This window comes from Guyanagaster necrorhizus (assembly GCF_019112545.1).
Source record: "Guyanagaster necrorhizus MCA 3950 unplaced genomic scaffold BT62scaffold_10, whole genome shotgun sequence".
Classification (NCBI taxonomy): domain Eukaryota; kingdom Fungi; phylum Basidiomycota; class Agaricomycetes; order Agaricales; family Physalacriaceae; genus Guyanagaster; species Guyanagaster necrorhizus.
In genome coordinates this window covers 308,966-322,635 of record NW_025064889.1, presented here as the reverse complement: position 1 = coordinate 322,635, position 13,670 = coordinate 308,966, and the positions used below count along the sequence as shown (strand labels likewise).

Genomic DNA, 13,670 nt, shown 5'->3' with positions numbered 1-13,670 from the left:
GATGACCTTGCTACTGCAGTACTGGCTTGCGTTGTCGGGGGATCCCCTTTCTCTTTGCTGTTCACTTGCGAGGACTTCCGTTCGGCGGTCTTTGGGTTGCAGCAAACAAATGATCCACTTGCTACATGTTGAAAAGGAAGTTTGCTCTGTTTGTTAGTACAATTGAATTGGTTCCGTTCAATTCATGTTATGCATGTTGGATGGTGTTTCTCTGTTTTTATTTCTTCATTGGTCTAATGGCTCAATATTGGGTGAGCATTTGTAGGCCTGAAGAAGTTTCACAAACATTGAAACACTGAATTATTGCCGTGGTCATTGTTAGTGTTATGAGTTCCGCGAGTATACTATAATAAAGAACGACTTGCTTCTTGTGTGTTTGAGCATGTGTCTGCACCATCACGCGGCAGGGTTGATTGATGCAAGAAGGATGTCAGTATATGTGGTGGTTGCGAATCATCGACAACCAGGTCGTCCGGTCAAGTAAGAGTGTTTTATCAGATGGTATCACCGGCGGACCGAGTCGAGTAGCGCTGATCCGGTAATATAGGTTCACATTCAATGGTATATTAGAATGATTCTTTATAATCAAGGCACTAGCCGTAACCAACCTACGCTGGCGACAAGGTACATCGAGCTAAAGATAGAAGGGAGTCGAGGCGAAGTGTGTTCCGAAGGAAAGTGATCAATGGATGACCCTAGTCCTTGGGAAAAGAGAAGGGAAAAACAGCGGTTATGAAGACGATAATGCTATTAATGGATGAGAGATCTAGCAATATTATGTATAAGAAACAACAAGAGATGCCATTTGTACTAGAGTGGTTGGCTGGAAATCCACGCGTCCATTGTATAGAACAGCATCGAGAGAAACAAAGGATGTGAAGGAGATCGAGAAGGAGATCGAGGCAACAATCAATGCAAACATGGTACGTGCCGAGATGCCGCTCCGAAGTGCAGGGTGACCCACGCGGAGGCTTAAAGGCGAGGCACAAACGATGGAATAGTCCACTTTCTCCCTTCCCCTTCTCTTCCGCCTCGCCCAGTGCGAATACGACCGCAGACACTGGTGTTGTGCTCTTTCTCATTTTCATTTTCATTTTCTCTTTCAAGCCTGCAACCCATCCCGCTCTTTAAATTTGTATTCGCTCCCTTCTTTCTGTCGAAATGTTTTCCAAGGCTCTCTATTTTGCTTTGCTGGGACTGTATTTCTTTGCATCGGCCGTTGAGGCTGCGCCTTCCCGTAGCATTCAGTCTGATCAATCTCAATCCTGTGATGTGCGTTAAAATATTTGGTTTTTGATCATTTTCGTAGTGCTGACCTTAAATAATATAATATATATAGGTTCAGAGTGTCAGCGTCATCACTCAGACGGTGACTGTCACTGCTACCACCGCGCTCGCCACTTCGACGTCGAGTGCTGGCGGCTCTGGAAGTGGTACCTTCTCACCCTCGCTTATCAGGTTGTCGCTCACACTCAGAACAGATAATGGCTCGAACAACAATTCAGAAGGCTCTGCAGTCGGAAGCAGTGGCTCCGATGGTTCTGGTTCGACTAACAATGGAAATAGTGCGGTTGAATTTGCTCATTCTTCCCAAGATTTCACGTAATCCAACCTTTTTTTTTCAGACAACAATACTGGCAAAAACAGCTCGAGCAATAGCAGTAGCAGCGGTTCCAACAGTTCTGCAAGTAGTGCGAATGGAAGCGGTAAGATTAATTTCCTGCTTTTACCTATTGCTTCAACTAATGATAATCATCAGGTAACTCGGGAACCGCAACAACGACATCTGCTGCGTCGGTATGTCTTGCGAGCTGCATTCTAGCCCTGAAACTAATGATGTTCCCAGTCGAACACTGGCTCGTCCAATAATGGCAAGTCAAACACCGGAAAATCTGGAAATACTGCAAGCACGTCGGCAGCTTCGGTATGTTCATCTGGTGCCTCTAGCATCACCGTTAATGTTGTCTTTGATAGTCTGCTACAAGTTCCTCCGTTAAGAATAACTCCGGTAGTGGAACAGCGACCTCCAGTTCAGCTGCATCAGTCTGTCTAATTTTTGTCCAATCATCTCCCTCGCTTAGGGCTATTTTGTAGTCTAGTACAGGTTCTTCTGGTAACACCACTGCAGATAATGGTGATGCTCAAACATCTCTAAGTGCGTTTTCTTTTGTTATATTTTGATTTTTCGCTCACTTCATATTACCATCAGCGCTCGACCCTCGTGTTATTGGTTCTGGCTTTGCTAACGACGGCCAAAGTCCACCAGTCGCTGGACAGTCTCCGTCCCTCACGACCACGAACAACTTTATCAACTTTTGTCTTACAGTTGATGCTCCCATTACCAACGGCGAACAGATCCAGAATGGTTCCTGCAATCCCATCCCCATTGGCGCCATTCCTAGTACCGATAACATGCCGAGTTCCAAGTTCACTAACCCGCAGAACTTTGGCACGCTCCAGGCTAACACGGCTTTTAATATTACGATGGCTATTCAGAACATGGAGACCGGCAACTTCGTTAATGCAACAGCCAACTACTTCGCTGCGCCTCAGCACCTGAATACTCAGGGGCAGATCATTGGTCATACACATGTTGTTATCGAGGAGCTGGATTCGCTCGACCAGAAGACGCCTACTAACCCTAAGACTTTTGCATTCTTCAAGGTAGTTATCTTTCTTCTTCAGCACACGAAGACGAATGGTAACCTAAAATCGTTTACAGGGTGTGAATGGAGTAGCAGTCAACGGCGTGGTCAGCGCCAGTGTCGACAAGGGCCTCCCATCTGGTGTCTATAAGCTCAGTTCCATCAACGCAGCGGCGAACCACCAGCCCGTCATTGTTGCAATAGCCCAACATGGTTCCTTGGATGATGTCATCTTTGTATGTTGTCAAAGTGCTTCGTATATTGCTAGGTACCCTTGCTTACCACTTTGAGTAGTTCACTGTCACCGACGATGGGGAGCCTGCGAGCAACACCACTGCTTCGTCGGCGGCGGCCTCTGAGAGTGTCTCGGCTACCGTGTCGGCAACTGAGAGTGGTGCCGAGGCATCATCTTTAGCAAGTGATTCCGCCTCGGTTTCTGCTTCAGTATCAGGTTCAGCATCTACAGCTACGGCTTCCGCAGCGGCTTCTGCTTCAGTCACGGGTTCAGCATCTGAAGCTACGGTGTCCGCGACTAGTGGTGCTTCGACCAAGGGTGGAAAGAAATCTTCAGCAAGCACATCGGCTACGGGCAACGCTGGTAGTGCATCTGCTACCGCGGCAGCCACAGACGCGTCGTCATCAGTTGTCGCATCTGCTACAGACGCTGCTTCTGGGACTGATGCTGCCTCTGCTACAGAAAGCGACACAGCCGCTGCAGAAACCTCATCCGCTGTCGAGAAAGGCAAGAGCAATGGGAAAAACTGAATGATACCCCGCATTTTTCACGCATAGATACCTCACAACGGGCTTGTTGAGGTTCCGGTCGTAATTTATAGTGGGCTGGTAGACCGTATTTATTCAAGATTCCCTCATTTTTCGACTTTCTAGCAGTTGACTTGTTATACCCTTGTTTGGATGCAAATGCAATCGGCGTGGATTATCGCTCTATGTGGGCACTGAGGTGAATTGGTGGCAGTTCATCTGTCAATCACTACTAGTACATGCGTATTGTCCATTTTTCATTTCATCTGTCCATCTACTGGAAGAGTCTCGCGTTCTCCATCAAAATGCTATTCAACCCTTCCCTCTTCTCACACTGGTCAAACCTGAAACTCGCTGCGATACGATCCAGTTCTTCCTTTTCCTTCCCAATGAAGTGATCCGCCCACTCCTGGACGAGAAACTCCGCGACGAGGATGTTCCTCGCGAGCCTGCCTACGCGCGCATCGAGCTTCCAGACGGGAAAGGGGTAGAGCTCACGGTACTTGGACGGGATCTCCTTCATGATGTGGTCTACAAGCGGCTGGTAGACGTGTCGGACGGCAGAATCATCCGCGCCCCAGGCATCAACGGCAAGATGGTGTTTCTTGGTGAGGAAGTCCTTGAAAAGCGTCATATACGCTGTCTCCTGGGAGACGTAGACCATCCCTTGGTATCCGATGTCTTTGTACAGCCAGATAGTCCAGCTGAGACGGTCCTTATTGTAGATATTGAGTTGATCTTTGAGGACTTTGTAGCGCATGGTGTTGATAGCGTCGGTAGCATCGCCATCGTACTGCCTCCTCGCATAGACCGGGCCCCATTCGCCATTCCACACACAGAGCCCGTGCTGGTCCATCCACTCTCGTTTCTTCTCGTAGCTCCGCCTGAGCCTGTGAAGCTGCGACTCGCTGCCCACGTAGTCCTCCGGCGGGGCCGGGAACCCGAAGAGGGAGTAATCGTGGATCGCGTAGGCCGTGTTGTCCCAGTTCTTGTGGATATCGCCAAAGTGGCTAAAGTCGGACGCGAAGGTGTTGCCGTCGAAGAAAATGGCATGGTCTGGGTCGATGGCACGGATGGCTTTGTGGATGCGGTCGTAAAAGGAGAGGACTCGAGTATGTTTGGGGTCCGTGGGTTCGTTCATAGGGTTGTAGCCTGCGATCCATTTATTGGATTTGAAATGCTCAGCTAGACGTTCCCACAGCCATACGGTACGGTCCTGAAAATCTTTGTGGTTCCAGACTGGTAAATCTTCAGTTAGGATTGTCTGCGTACAATGCACAAAGAAGAAACGTACAATTCGCAATATGCCCTCCATGGTCAGAATGCCAGTCGGTATTCTGCCCGCCAGGGGTGGTGTGCAGATCTAAGATGGTATATATGTTGTGCTGCGCACAGAGGTCGATCACTCGATCGAGATGCTTAAATCCAGATTCCTTCAAAACGCGGGGATTCATATCGTCTGCCAAGGAAAATCAACAAAGGTGACGTATAAGTGCTGCGGAGCGTGCGTACCTTCAAAATGGCGGTAATTGAAAGGGAGTCTGATGCAGTTCAGACCGAGGCTGCTGAAGAAGGCCGCGTCGGCATCCATGAAGAAGTATTCCAAGAACTGTGTGAGGTTAGGAAAACAGCCATTCCGGAATAGATAGCCTACGGACCTTGTCAAAGAAAAAATCCGACTTTTCTTGCCCGATGGTATTGGCTAGCGCTTCGCGGATCTGGAACTCGCAACCAGGGTATCCTAGTGACGCTGAGTTGCCATTATATTGTCGTGGAAACGGATTAATGAATACCTGAAATAAAATTCTCCATACTACAGCAATTAGAAATGATATTAGCAGAGCGAGGAAGAGAAACACTCACTTCATCCAACCACCCAAGCCTGCTCCTCGCAGAATGACTTCTTTACCCTCTTCATCAACAATCTTTGTTCCAGATACCTTGAGCAGAGACATGGCAGGTGGGAATGAGGGGGTTCCATGGCGTGGGGCTCTTTAGTATCATTCTGACCGGACGAAATTCGCAAGTGAGAGAACAGCTGGTCCACGAATGCCGATGTTTTTCCGCGCCGAATGTTTAGTTACAATCGATTAGGCTCAAAATAGCTTGGTCATGAACGAAAGAACAGAGCTCGGGCCGCCGATAGCAAATAGATAAGGTACTGAATTTACATTTAGAACTTATCTGTGGCAAAACAAAACGCGGTTAAGGGATACTATGGCTCCCCATTTAGAGCAGTGTGAAGTTCCCGGCCAAAAGTTATGTTAGCTCCTTCGCAGGGTGTAGGTGGAAAGACGTTGATAGGATTTGTCTGTGAATACGCGCTGAAGCGCCGAAATCCAGCTAAGTTGAGCCAGATACTCGGGAGTAATATTATCGCGTTCCTTTCAATGGGGGGCGCTGTCCTGCTATGGTTCCGGGTTCTCGTCTGTCGTTTCAGGTAAAGACGTCCACGGTTCGCCATGAAGGGTTGTACCGCCTCGCCCTTTTTGTAAGCATGGTATGAGTGTGATGTCCGAGTGCTTTTTCCTGAACCACCAACGACAAGGGAACCGATGAACAATGCAAACTGAGGTGCAGTCGCCAAAAGCAAGACTCGGAGTGCCAGCCGCCTTCCAAAATACAACCATCATTTGGTCCGTAGCTGCTCGAAAAAGGAATCGCCTTGTGTCTGGACAAAATGAAGGCAGAGCCTTAGCGTGCAGTCACACGATTTATATTTGTTTTTGGGACATGTGGTTACGACGACATCGGGCCAGACTCTGTACTTGCATAGCACTCTTGCGTATTCTTGCTGAACTCTGAGCTAGCGCATATTCCACCAATGAACAGGTTAAATTTTTCTCGACTTGCTCTCTTGATCCAAACAATGATCTCCCATGATCAAAGAGGTGAATTCCACGCACTCGTCCATCCCCTTCACTGGAGGACAGCTGTAAACCATCAAGCCGCTATCCTACGTGATGATGCATGTCCCCAATTCAGGATGCGACCCGTCCGTTGAGGCCAACAGGGGAATCGTATCTATACTTCGGAAGATGTTCAGCCGTAGCCCTAATCCGCCTTTACATGCGACCCACGTCTACGTTGAGTATTTTGACGATCCAAAAATCCATATACCCCGCTTCTGAGTCCTCCCCCCCCCAGATTACACGGCTGACCATGATCTACCACTATCATTATTTCCTTCGTCGATGGCTTCCCTGCCTCTGCGACTGTAGCAAACCAACCATCAAACCACTAGTCCAACATCTCACTATCATGGTGGCCGCGCCTGAAATCGTGAAGCGTTTGATAGCCCTTATCGAGAGATACCCAAGTTCGTTGGCTACTGACGTCGGAATTACCACCTGTTCTTCGATTTCTGTCATTGAGGATTGATACGATTCTCCGTATCAGGGTCTTGGGCTTGATTTGTGCATCGTTGTATGTTTGGCGAACGAGAGAACTGGCCACGCCGGTACTTAGGTCCAATTTTCGGTTCGTCGTTCTCTTCCATTGCAGTTTTATGCTGATCGCTAGCTTGTTTAGGAGAAAGCACCGATTCTTATATACCAATGTTTGAACAAGTCATTCCAGTGGGCTGGGGTACATCGGTCCTCTGTCCAGAAAATTTATCATATTCTTCAATGCCATTGATCCAACATCGTCCACGGAACCACGAATTCATGGCATATTTTCCCTCCTCGAAGACGAAACAACGGAACTGATCATGGACCCAAATTATTCCCCTTTGCCGGGGTGGGATGGCAAACGTACACTTACTGATACGCTTTGAGCTTTGCTTGGTGGGGGGTCGTACGTTTGCCTTTGTTCTATAATTACTCTTGATAGACCCAGGGTGTATAACATCCTTGTTGGATGTGGCTTTTCAGCAGTCCTCTATCTTACTTTGGGACGAGCTCTTGCCCGTTGTAGGAACTCATTTCGACAGCTGGTTCCTGGAGCACAAACAGGCAATTCTAGATATGTTTGAAGACGATCATACATATATTCGAAAGGGGTTAGAACTTTGTGAATGGTTTTAACGTCAAAATCGCTCGAGGACTTTCCTCTGACTTGTCATCGTATGGCAGTCACGACTGCCATAGACCCCGCTCAGTATGCTTGGCTTGCACTTGATGTGGATTCAACTAGTTATGTACATATACTTAGTTCCTTTTTCAGAGTGTCATTAAGACCCTCCCACAGATCTATTTTCGACTCAATCTGCTGACTTCAAACATGTCGGGAACTGTTTGGAGGGAGTTCTTACCTCTTCCGAGTCGATCCTATTCTACTCCTGAAGTTATGGATTCATGGGACTACGTCTCCATCGTAGACCAGTCACCAAAAACCGTAGAAATTGATTGTCATCCTCTGACTCCCAAGTCTGAAACCAAATAATGTTTACGGGGAATAGCACATTTGTATCCGAGCTCAGGAGACACACATTTTAAATCTGTATCGGAGAATAACAATCAATCGACAGATCCTTTGACCAGGATCCCTTCGAGGAGTGAGATTCAACGCACTTTTCACAAGTCAAATTATTAAATGTTCAAGTTTTAAGGGAAGACCGACACGATCATCGATCGCGTCTTATTTACAGCAACAACCTTGAGTGAACACAAGTAGCAATGCGTATATATGATTTTGTACAAGCTGAATAGTGAATCTGAACGAAAGTACAATCAAGGTAAACAAGACAAAATCCCACTAATGCGGTTCAACACAAATGCCTGCGTATCGGCGTCTACGTCTGCCTTTGTCGAGGCATTGAAGACGCTTACGCTCACGAAACATCCTTGGGTCACAACATTGGCCTCTGCAGGGAGGTTCGTTGTCCCGCATTGTTCCACATCGGTCGCACTGGTGTCCTCGTTGATCCTGGAAAGTATGAAGCTAAAATCTGAAGGCTCCGGACACTGGGAAGTAGACGGATAGTTGACGTTGACGCTGATGCCTGTGGGAAGGATGGTTCCCTCCGCAGACGTTAGAGCTTGCACGAACTTGACGGTCAACTGGGCATATGTTAGTGCCGCAAGCGTGTCGGTGGAGTCGGGCTCAGACTCGAGGGTTGTGTAGGACACCTGCGAAGCGGTATCTGCAGAAAATGCGACCGAAGGAATGCCTTCAAGAGCAGCTTCACATGCCGCGCCTCTGGGGATGATTATGAGACAGGGTGTAGGAAGTGTTGTGAGGCAAACTCACACTGTGCCGGAACCCAAGATGACAGATCCCAGGTTGTCTGCATATAGTGTCAGGCAGCGAAATATGATGAAAGGGGATGTACTTGCTTCCCACATTTGGACCACTGACAACGAAATCAGGTGCACTGTCGAAGAATTGTGGTGCAAGTGTTTGAATCCCATACCGAACAGCGTCGACGGGGAAGGAATTGACGTAGTTCAGGCGCGCTACAATCCAATCAGCGTGGAAGGGATATCAAGAAGAGATGAGCACATACGGTCGGATGCATTGAATCCTTCGGCGGGAGAGCCGATTGGACATGTATCATACTCGCAGGGAATGAGAAGTATCGTTGCTGGGGCACTAGACGAGCCTGTGCCAGACTCGTTTTCAGCAGGACAAGAAAGGATGACCTGTTCCAGTCAGATATACATGGGCCCCAAGGAAGACGCGACACATACATCATACCCCGCCGCCTTCAAAGCATTGTTCTGCGCCCGAACTAACGCTACTGCCCAGCCATCGTCGTTGGTCAAAACGACCTTATTTCGCGTCTCGGCCAAAGAGGTATGGACGCCAAAGAGGACCAGGAAAATCACAGCGACCCCAATATTGCTGAGCATTGTTGGAGGAAGGAAAGAGGCTGGCAGTGGCGTCTTTTAATGTCCTCGTGCGTCGTGGTCTCACGAATGAAACATGTGCCACATCGTCGTCGAACGTGCATATATGTGATTCGTGGATAGTATTCAACGAGTCCGTGCTAAGTCCTCTGAGGAATGGGGCTCGTACCATGCAGGTGAGCTGATAGCGATCAGAACAGACCCTTCAGTGCCAGGTCGGAGCCTACGCTGCTGCGTGTTCATCAATAATATAGGAGAATTCAAATCTGCTGAATTCACGTTGATTTCGCCTCCGATTTCTTGGAACATAAAGTCTTTGATAACCCTGATTTCGAGGCCGAGTTCACGCTGATTCACCAAGTAATGCCAAGGTGCCGCCTGCAACCGCCGAACTCAACAAAAATCACCAATTAGCCTCACTTTACAGAGTTTAGACAGGGTCTGGTACTGTTCGCAGCTCTGGCGCGACAGCAGTGACTCCTTCAACAACAAATCAGGTTCTTTTCAGCATCTGATTGTTAGGACCAGTCAAGCGAGTAACTTCTACTGTTCCACATGGACGAATGGCAGAAATAAGAGTGTCCGTCACCGGAGGTTTGAACAGGCCATTGGTTTTTGTGCTGATGGAACTACATCAGCCTTGTGATGATCTGGTTTGTTCTTATTCCCGTTGTATGTGACAGCTGATGATTTAGCAATTCCTTTTCAGTGCACAGCATCAACGTGAAAGCCGTTGTTCATTGGCTAAGGGCATTTTTAGTCACCACCCTTCCCATCAGTCGCGGGCTGATACCCATGGTGCTGTATCAAGTCCAGATTTACGACTACTCGGTGTTTCGTGGGGTTTTCACTTTTGGATCTCTATCTTCTGGCGCCTACTCTCACGTTCGGCCACCGGTCTCAATTTCAGTCTCCTATCAATTTCGTGATTCCATTCTCCATTCAAGATCGCGTATTTCATTCTTCAGTCTTCCTTTCTCTTCCCCAGAATCTCTGCTCCTTTCCAAGCATCATCATCTACAATGGCCCCCCATACTATTGAATCGAACTATGATCTCATTTTTGCTGGAGGTGCGCCTTTCTTCCTAGCATCATTTACATGCTTACTGGATGACGCGTAGGAGGAACTGCGGCGTGTATTATCGCTGGTCGTTTGTCCAAGGCAGATCCAAACCTCAAGATCCTCATTCTCGAGGCCGGTCCTACTACCAAGGGCAAGTTAGAGCACATCCAGCCTGGTCAATACATCACCCACTTGGCTCCAACCAGCAAGACGATGCAGTTCTACGAGTCCAAGCCTAGCGAAAGTGTCGCAGGTAGGGCTGTCGTCGTACCCTCTGGTCGTTGCATTGGTGGAGGTGAGCACTTCATTTGTGATCATCACGAAGGATATGTTAAATTGGCGCGATCAAGGCTCTTCCGTCAACTTTATGTTGTACAACCGTCCCGCAGCGTCTGACTTTGACTCCTGGGAGACCGAATTCGGTAATCAAGGCTGGGGATCCAAGGATATCATCCCTCTACTCCAGAAGGTACGTTGGACATATGTCCTACATCTACTTACATGATGGATCCCTTTCTCTTGTGATAGGCCGAAACCTACGAGGTGGACCCCACTAGGAAGACCCATGGTTCCTCAGGACCAATCAAGGCATCTTTTGGAGGGAACACTGAAATGATGGAGATCCCTAAGCAATTCCTTGAGATTGGTCCCAAGTTCGAAAAGGACCGACCAGAATCTGAAGAAGGGAACAACCTCGACCCTGAATCTATCAATGTATTTTTCGTGAGTATGGTCCATTTAATTATCATTTAGATCATACTGATGTTTTTGATAGAGAATGCCAAAGTATGCGTGCTCATTATAATTGGTGGGCTTTGGTTGATCTTCGTTCAGGTACATATCGACTACGGGACGCCGATCCGATGCCGCGGTATGTTGATCACACGCATCCTCTACAGCATGCTGATCACGGCAACAGCATCATTATCTCTACAATTCTGAGAGCAAGAATCTCTCCGTGTTCGATGGAACGCGTGTGAAACGTATCATTTTTGAGTGCGTTATTGGATGCATTTATTGAAAGCCTGCTGACAAATTGTAGGGGAACTCGGGCAGTCGGCGCAGAATATGTGTTCGACAAGCAGGTGTATCCCGATGCGGAACAGACGGTGCACACGGTTCGCGCTAGTCGCCTTGTAGTTGTCTCTGCGGGTGCTATGGGTAGCTCCCTGATCCTTGAGCGGTCGGGTATTGGTGCTGCGTCAATCTTGGAAAAATTCGGCATCAAACAGATTGTAGACCTTCCTGGTGTGGGTAAGGAATACGATGGTAAGTTCATCACGCTCTACAAATAATTGTTCCTATATCAAGTCCTTAGATCATCCGTTCCACGTAACACCGTATATTGCGGATGGGAGCACAGAGACATATGACCGTCTCTTCCGTGGAGAGCCTGAGGAGTGGGGTAGTAAGTTGAACCGTTGGCGCTAAACTGCGGGAATAACGCGTGCTAATTAACATTCTTCCTAGAACTTTTGTCTCGATGGGCCGTTGATGGTTCTGGACTAATGGGAGGAAAGTAAGCGGCTTCTTTCTCTCGCGTATATCTCCAAGTATTGATTGTTCCCCTCAGTGGGGTAGACGCAGCCATCAAAATGCGTCCTCGGGAAGATGAACTTGAGGAATTAGGTCCCGATTTCCAAGAATATTGGGGAAAGAACTTCGCTAACAAACCGGACAAGCCTTTGTTCTGGCTGAGCGCCACGGCCGGGTATGTTGAATATCCTAGGACACCTCCGAGTTATATCTCATAGACTTGGCTAGCCTCCCTGCGGACCAGTCAGCGTTACCTCCTCTCAATTTCATGGCGTCGGCATGCTTCCTCGTAAGTCTCTTCTCATAGGTGGTTTTCGCCTTCCCGAATCTATTTCGCAGGGATACCCCGCTTCTCGTGGACATCTTCACATCTCTTCTGATGATATCTACGCCCATCCCGACTTTGATGCAGGATTTTTGAAGCAGTGAGTTGTGGCCGGAAAGAAGTTCTCCGTATTGTTCTGATCTTCTGCTTTCAGTCCAGCCGACGTCGCCGCCCTTCGGTGGGGCTACAAGAAAGGTAGAGAGTTGCTCCGCAGAATGGATGCATATCGTGGCCCACTTGCCCCCGCGCATCCTCAGTTTGCTGCGGGCAGTCCCGCAGCAGCCTCCCTCGCTGAGAATGGTCCTGTTGCGTTTGATGCGCCGAAAATTACTTATAGCAAGGAAGACGATGAGGCCATCTCCCTGAACGTTAGGAACTTTGGTGAGTTTTGGGTTCTAGCTCAGCAATGTCTGCCTCATTAATATCAACAAATCATGCGCTCAGTTGGAACAACTTGGCATTCCGTGGGTCTCATCATTACTTGTTCGAAGTACATTTCTGACATCGTGGGGTAGCTCGGCACTTGCCCTATGAAGCCAAGAGATCAAGGCGGAGTCGTTGACAAGGATCTCAACGTTTATGGCGTTACGGGATTAAAGATTGCTGGTCAGTAATCAGCTTCCTCTATAGACTTTCATTTAGTGTTTACGTTTCCTATAGATCTCTCTATACCACCTGCTAATGTCAATTGCGTAAGCCCGGGTAGTTTTCTCCTTAGCACCTGATTCTAACTCGGCTCAACTGTGCAGAACACTTACTCTGCCACCCTGGCGATTGGCGAAAAAGCGGCCCTTATTATTGCAAATGATCTTGGAATTGAAGGTGTTTAAGGTTTACCTCCCATGATGCCTTGGTTGTCTCGTCCCTACAATGTATTGAGTATATAGTCCTGTGTGTAAAAAGAAAGAAATCAATCATTGGCTGTTCCGTGTCCACGTTGTTTTGCCGAAGTGTCGCATGATACCTCTTAGATAAGAGACTTGCTCACAGCATAATAACCCCAAATATAACAGCAAAGCACACTCACAAAACTTGGTACTGATAATGATGGTATGCTTGGGGGTGGATGGGATGATCTGAATCAAAGAAGTTGACTGTCAATCCCATTCAGACGTTGAGCAGCCGATGATTATCGGACACCTCGGGCACTGGACATAGTCAGTACAGCACTCTCCGACCTTCTATATGTAAGTGCCACCAAATCATTTAGAACCACACCGTACAACTTTTTCTCGACTGATTGCAGCTGCAGTTGTCCATCAAAATGATATGCCTAGAGTGTTATGTCGACCGCCCCAGGAACCATAGGGATGAATAGGATTGTCAGGAGCATTGTATTCTAGGAAGGTTGTGCGCGATGTGTCGCAACAGTCCAGCTGAGGTGGTTCTCCGAAGGCGGTGTCTAGATAATGATGGCCCCGTTCTCCCGGACGCAAGCATACGTTTCCTAGAACTACGGTTCTGATGTAACCTGCTGATCGTCTCTTACAGGAACTAACTTACCAATGAAACCTTAGGACTTCGTGGTCTAGTGAATGATTGTATCA

The 13,670-nt window shown here is 48.0% G+C and overlaps 5 protein-coding genes across 5 annotated transcripts; 2 read left to right on the top strand and 3 right to left on the bottom strand.

Annotated features, from left to right (window-relative positions):
• Positions 1-1,161: 1,161 nt before the first annotated feature.
• Positions 1,162-3,410, top strand: BT62DRAFT_919149 (uncharacterized protein; the record flags this gene model as incomplete). Its single annotated transcript, XM_043184134.1, has 10 exons — positions 1,162-1,272; positions 1,340-1,565; positions 1,626-1,706; positions 1,760-1,797; positions 1,847-1,924; positions 1,975-2,043; positions 2,095-2,155; positions 2,210-2,664; positions 2,723-2,881; positions 2,940-3,410. 10 exons carry the CDS (start codon positions 1,162-1,164, stop codon positions 3,408-3,410), a joined length of 1,749 nt encoding a protein of 582 aa, XP_043040702.1.
• Positions 3,411-3,552: 142 nt separating this feature from the next.
• Positions 3,553-5,665, bottom strand: BT62DRAFT_68017 (glycoside hydrolase family 5 protein). The gene is made up of 6 exons (XM_043181850.1): positions 5,271-5,665; positions 5,201-5,220; positions 5,066-5,148; positions 4,920-5,016; positions 4,702-4,866; positions 3,553-4,646 (listed from the first exon to the last, which is right to left on the bottom strand). Exons 1-6 carry the CDS (start codon positions 5,360-5,362, stop codon positions 3,682-3,684), a joined length of 1,422 nt encoding a protein of 473 aa, XP_043040701.1. The 5' UTR covers positions 5,363-5,665; the 3' UTR covers positions 3,553-3,681.
• An 823-nt stretch (positions 5,666-6,488) lies between these two features.
• BT62DRAFT_931038 (uncharacterized protein) lies at positions 6,489-6,818 on the bottom strand. Its single transcript, XM_043186053.1, has one exon. It carries the CDS (start codon positions 6,776-6,778, stop codon positions 6,587-6,589), a length of 192 nt encoding a protein of 63 aa, XP_043040700.1. The 5' UTR covers positions 6,779-6,818; the 3' UTR covers positions 6,489-6,586.
• A 1,262-nt stretch (positions 6,819-8,080) lies between these two features.
• On the bottom strand, positions 8,081-9,202 carry BT62DRAFT_919147 (sure-like protein; the record flags this gene model as incomplete). The annotated part of the gene is made up of 5 exons (XM_043184133.1): positions 8,081-8,549; positions 8,601-8,637; positions 8,702-8,806; positions 8,857-8,992; positions 9,041-9,202. The coding sequence occupies 5 exons, from the start codon at positions 9,200-9,202 to the stop codon at positions 8,081-8,083; spliced, it is 909 nt and encodes a 302-aa protein (XP_043040699.1).
• Positions 9,203-9,817: 615 nt separating this feature from the next.
• BT62DRAFT_1075284 (alcohol oxidase) lies at positions 9,818-13,071 on the top strand. The gene is made up of 19 exons (XM_043179104.1): positions 9,818-9,852; positions 9,909-10,270; positions 10,321-10,557; positions 10,613-10,731; positions 10,791-10,985; positions 11,038-11,048; positions 11,097-11,133; positions 11,182-11,258; positions 11,305-11,531; positions 11,581-11,670; positions 11,733-11,781; positions 11,836-11,973; positions 12,027-12,087; positions 12,138-12,223; positions 12,278-12,504; positions 12,568-12,587; positions 12,639-12,729; positions 12,784-12,815; positions 12,873-13,071. The coding sequence occupies exons 2-19, from the start codon at positions 10,222-10,224 to the stop codon at positions 12,951-12,953; spliced, it is 1,827 nt and encodes a 608-aa protein (XP_043040698.1). The 5' UTR covers positions 9,818-9,852; positions 9,909-10,221; the 3' UTR covers positions 12,954-13,071.
• The last annotated feature ends 599 nt before the right edge of the window (positions 13,072-13,670 follow it).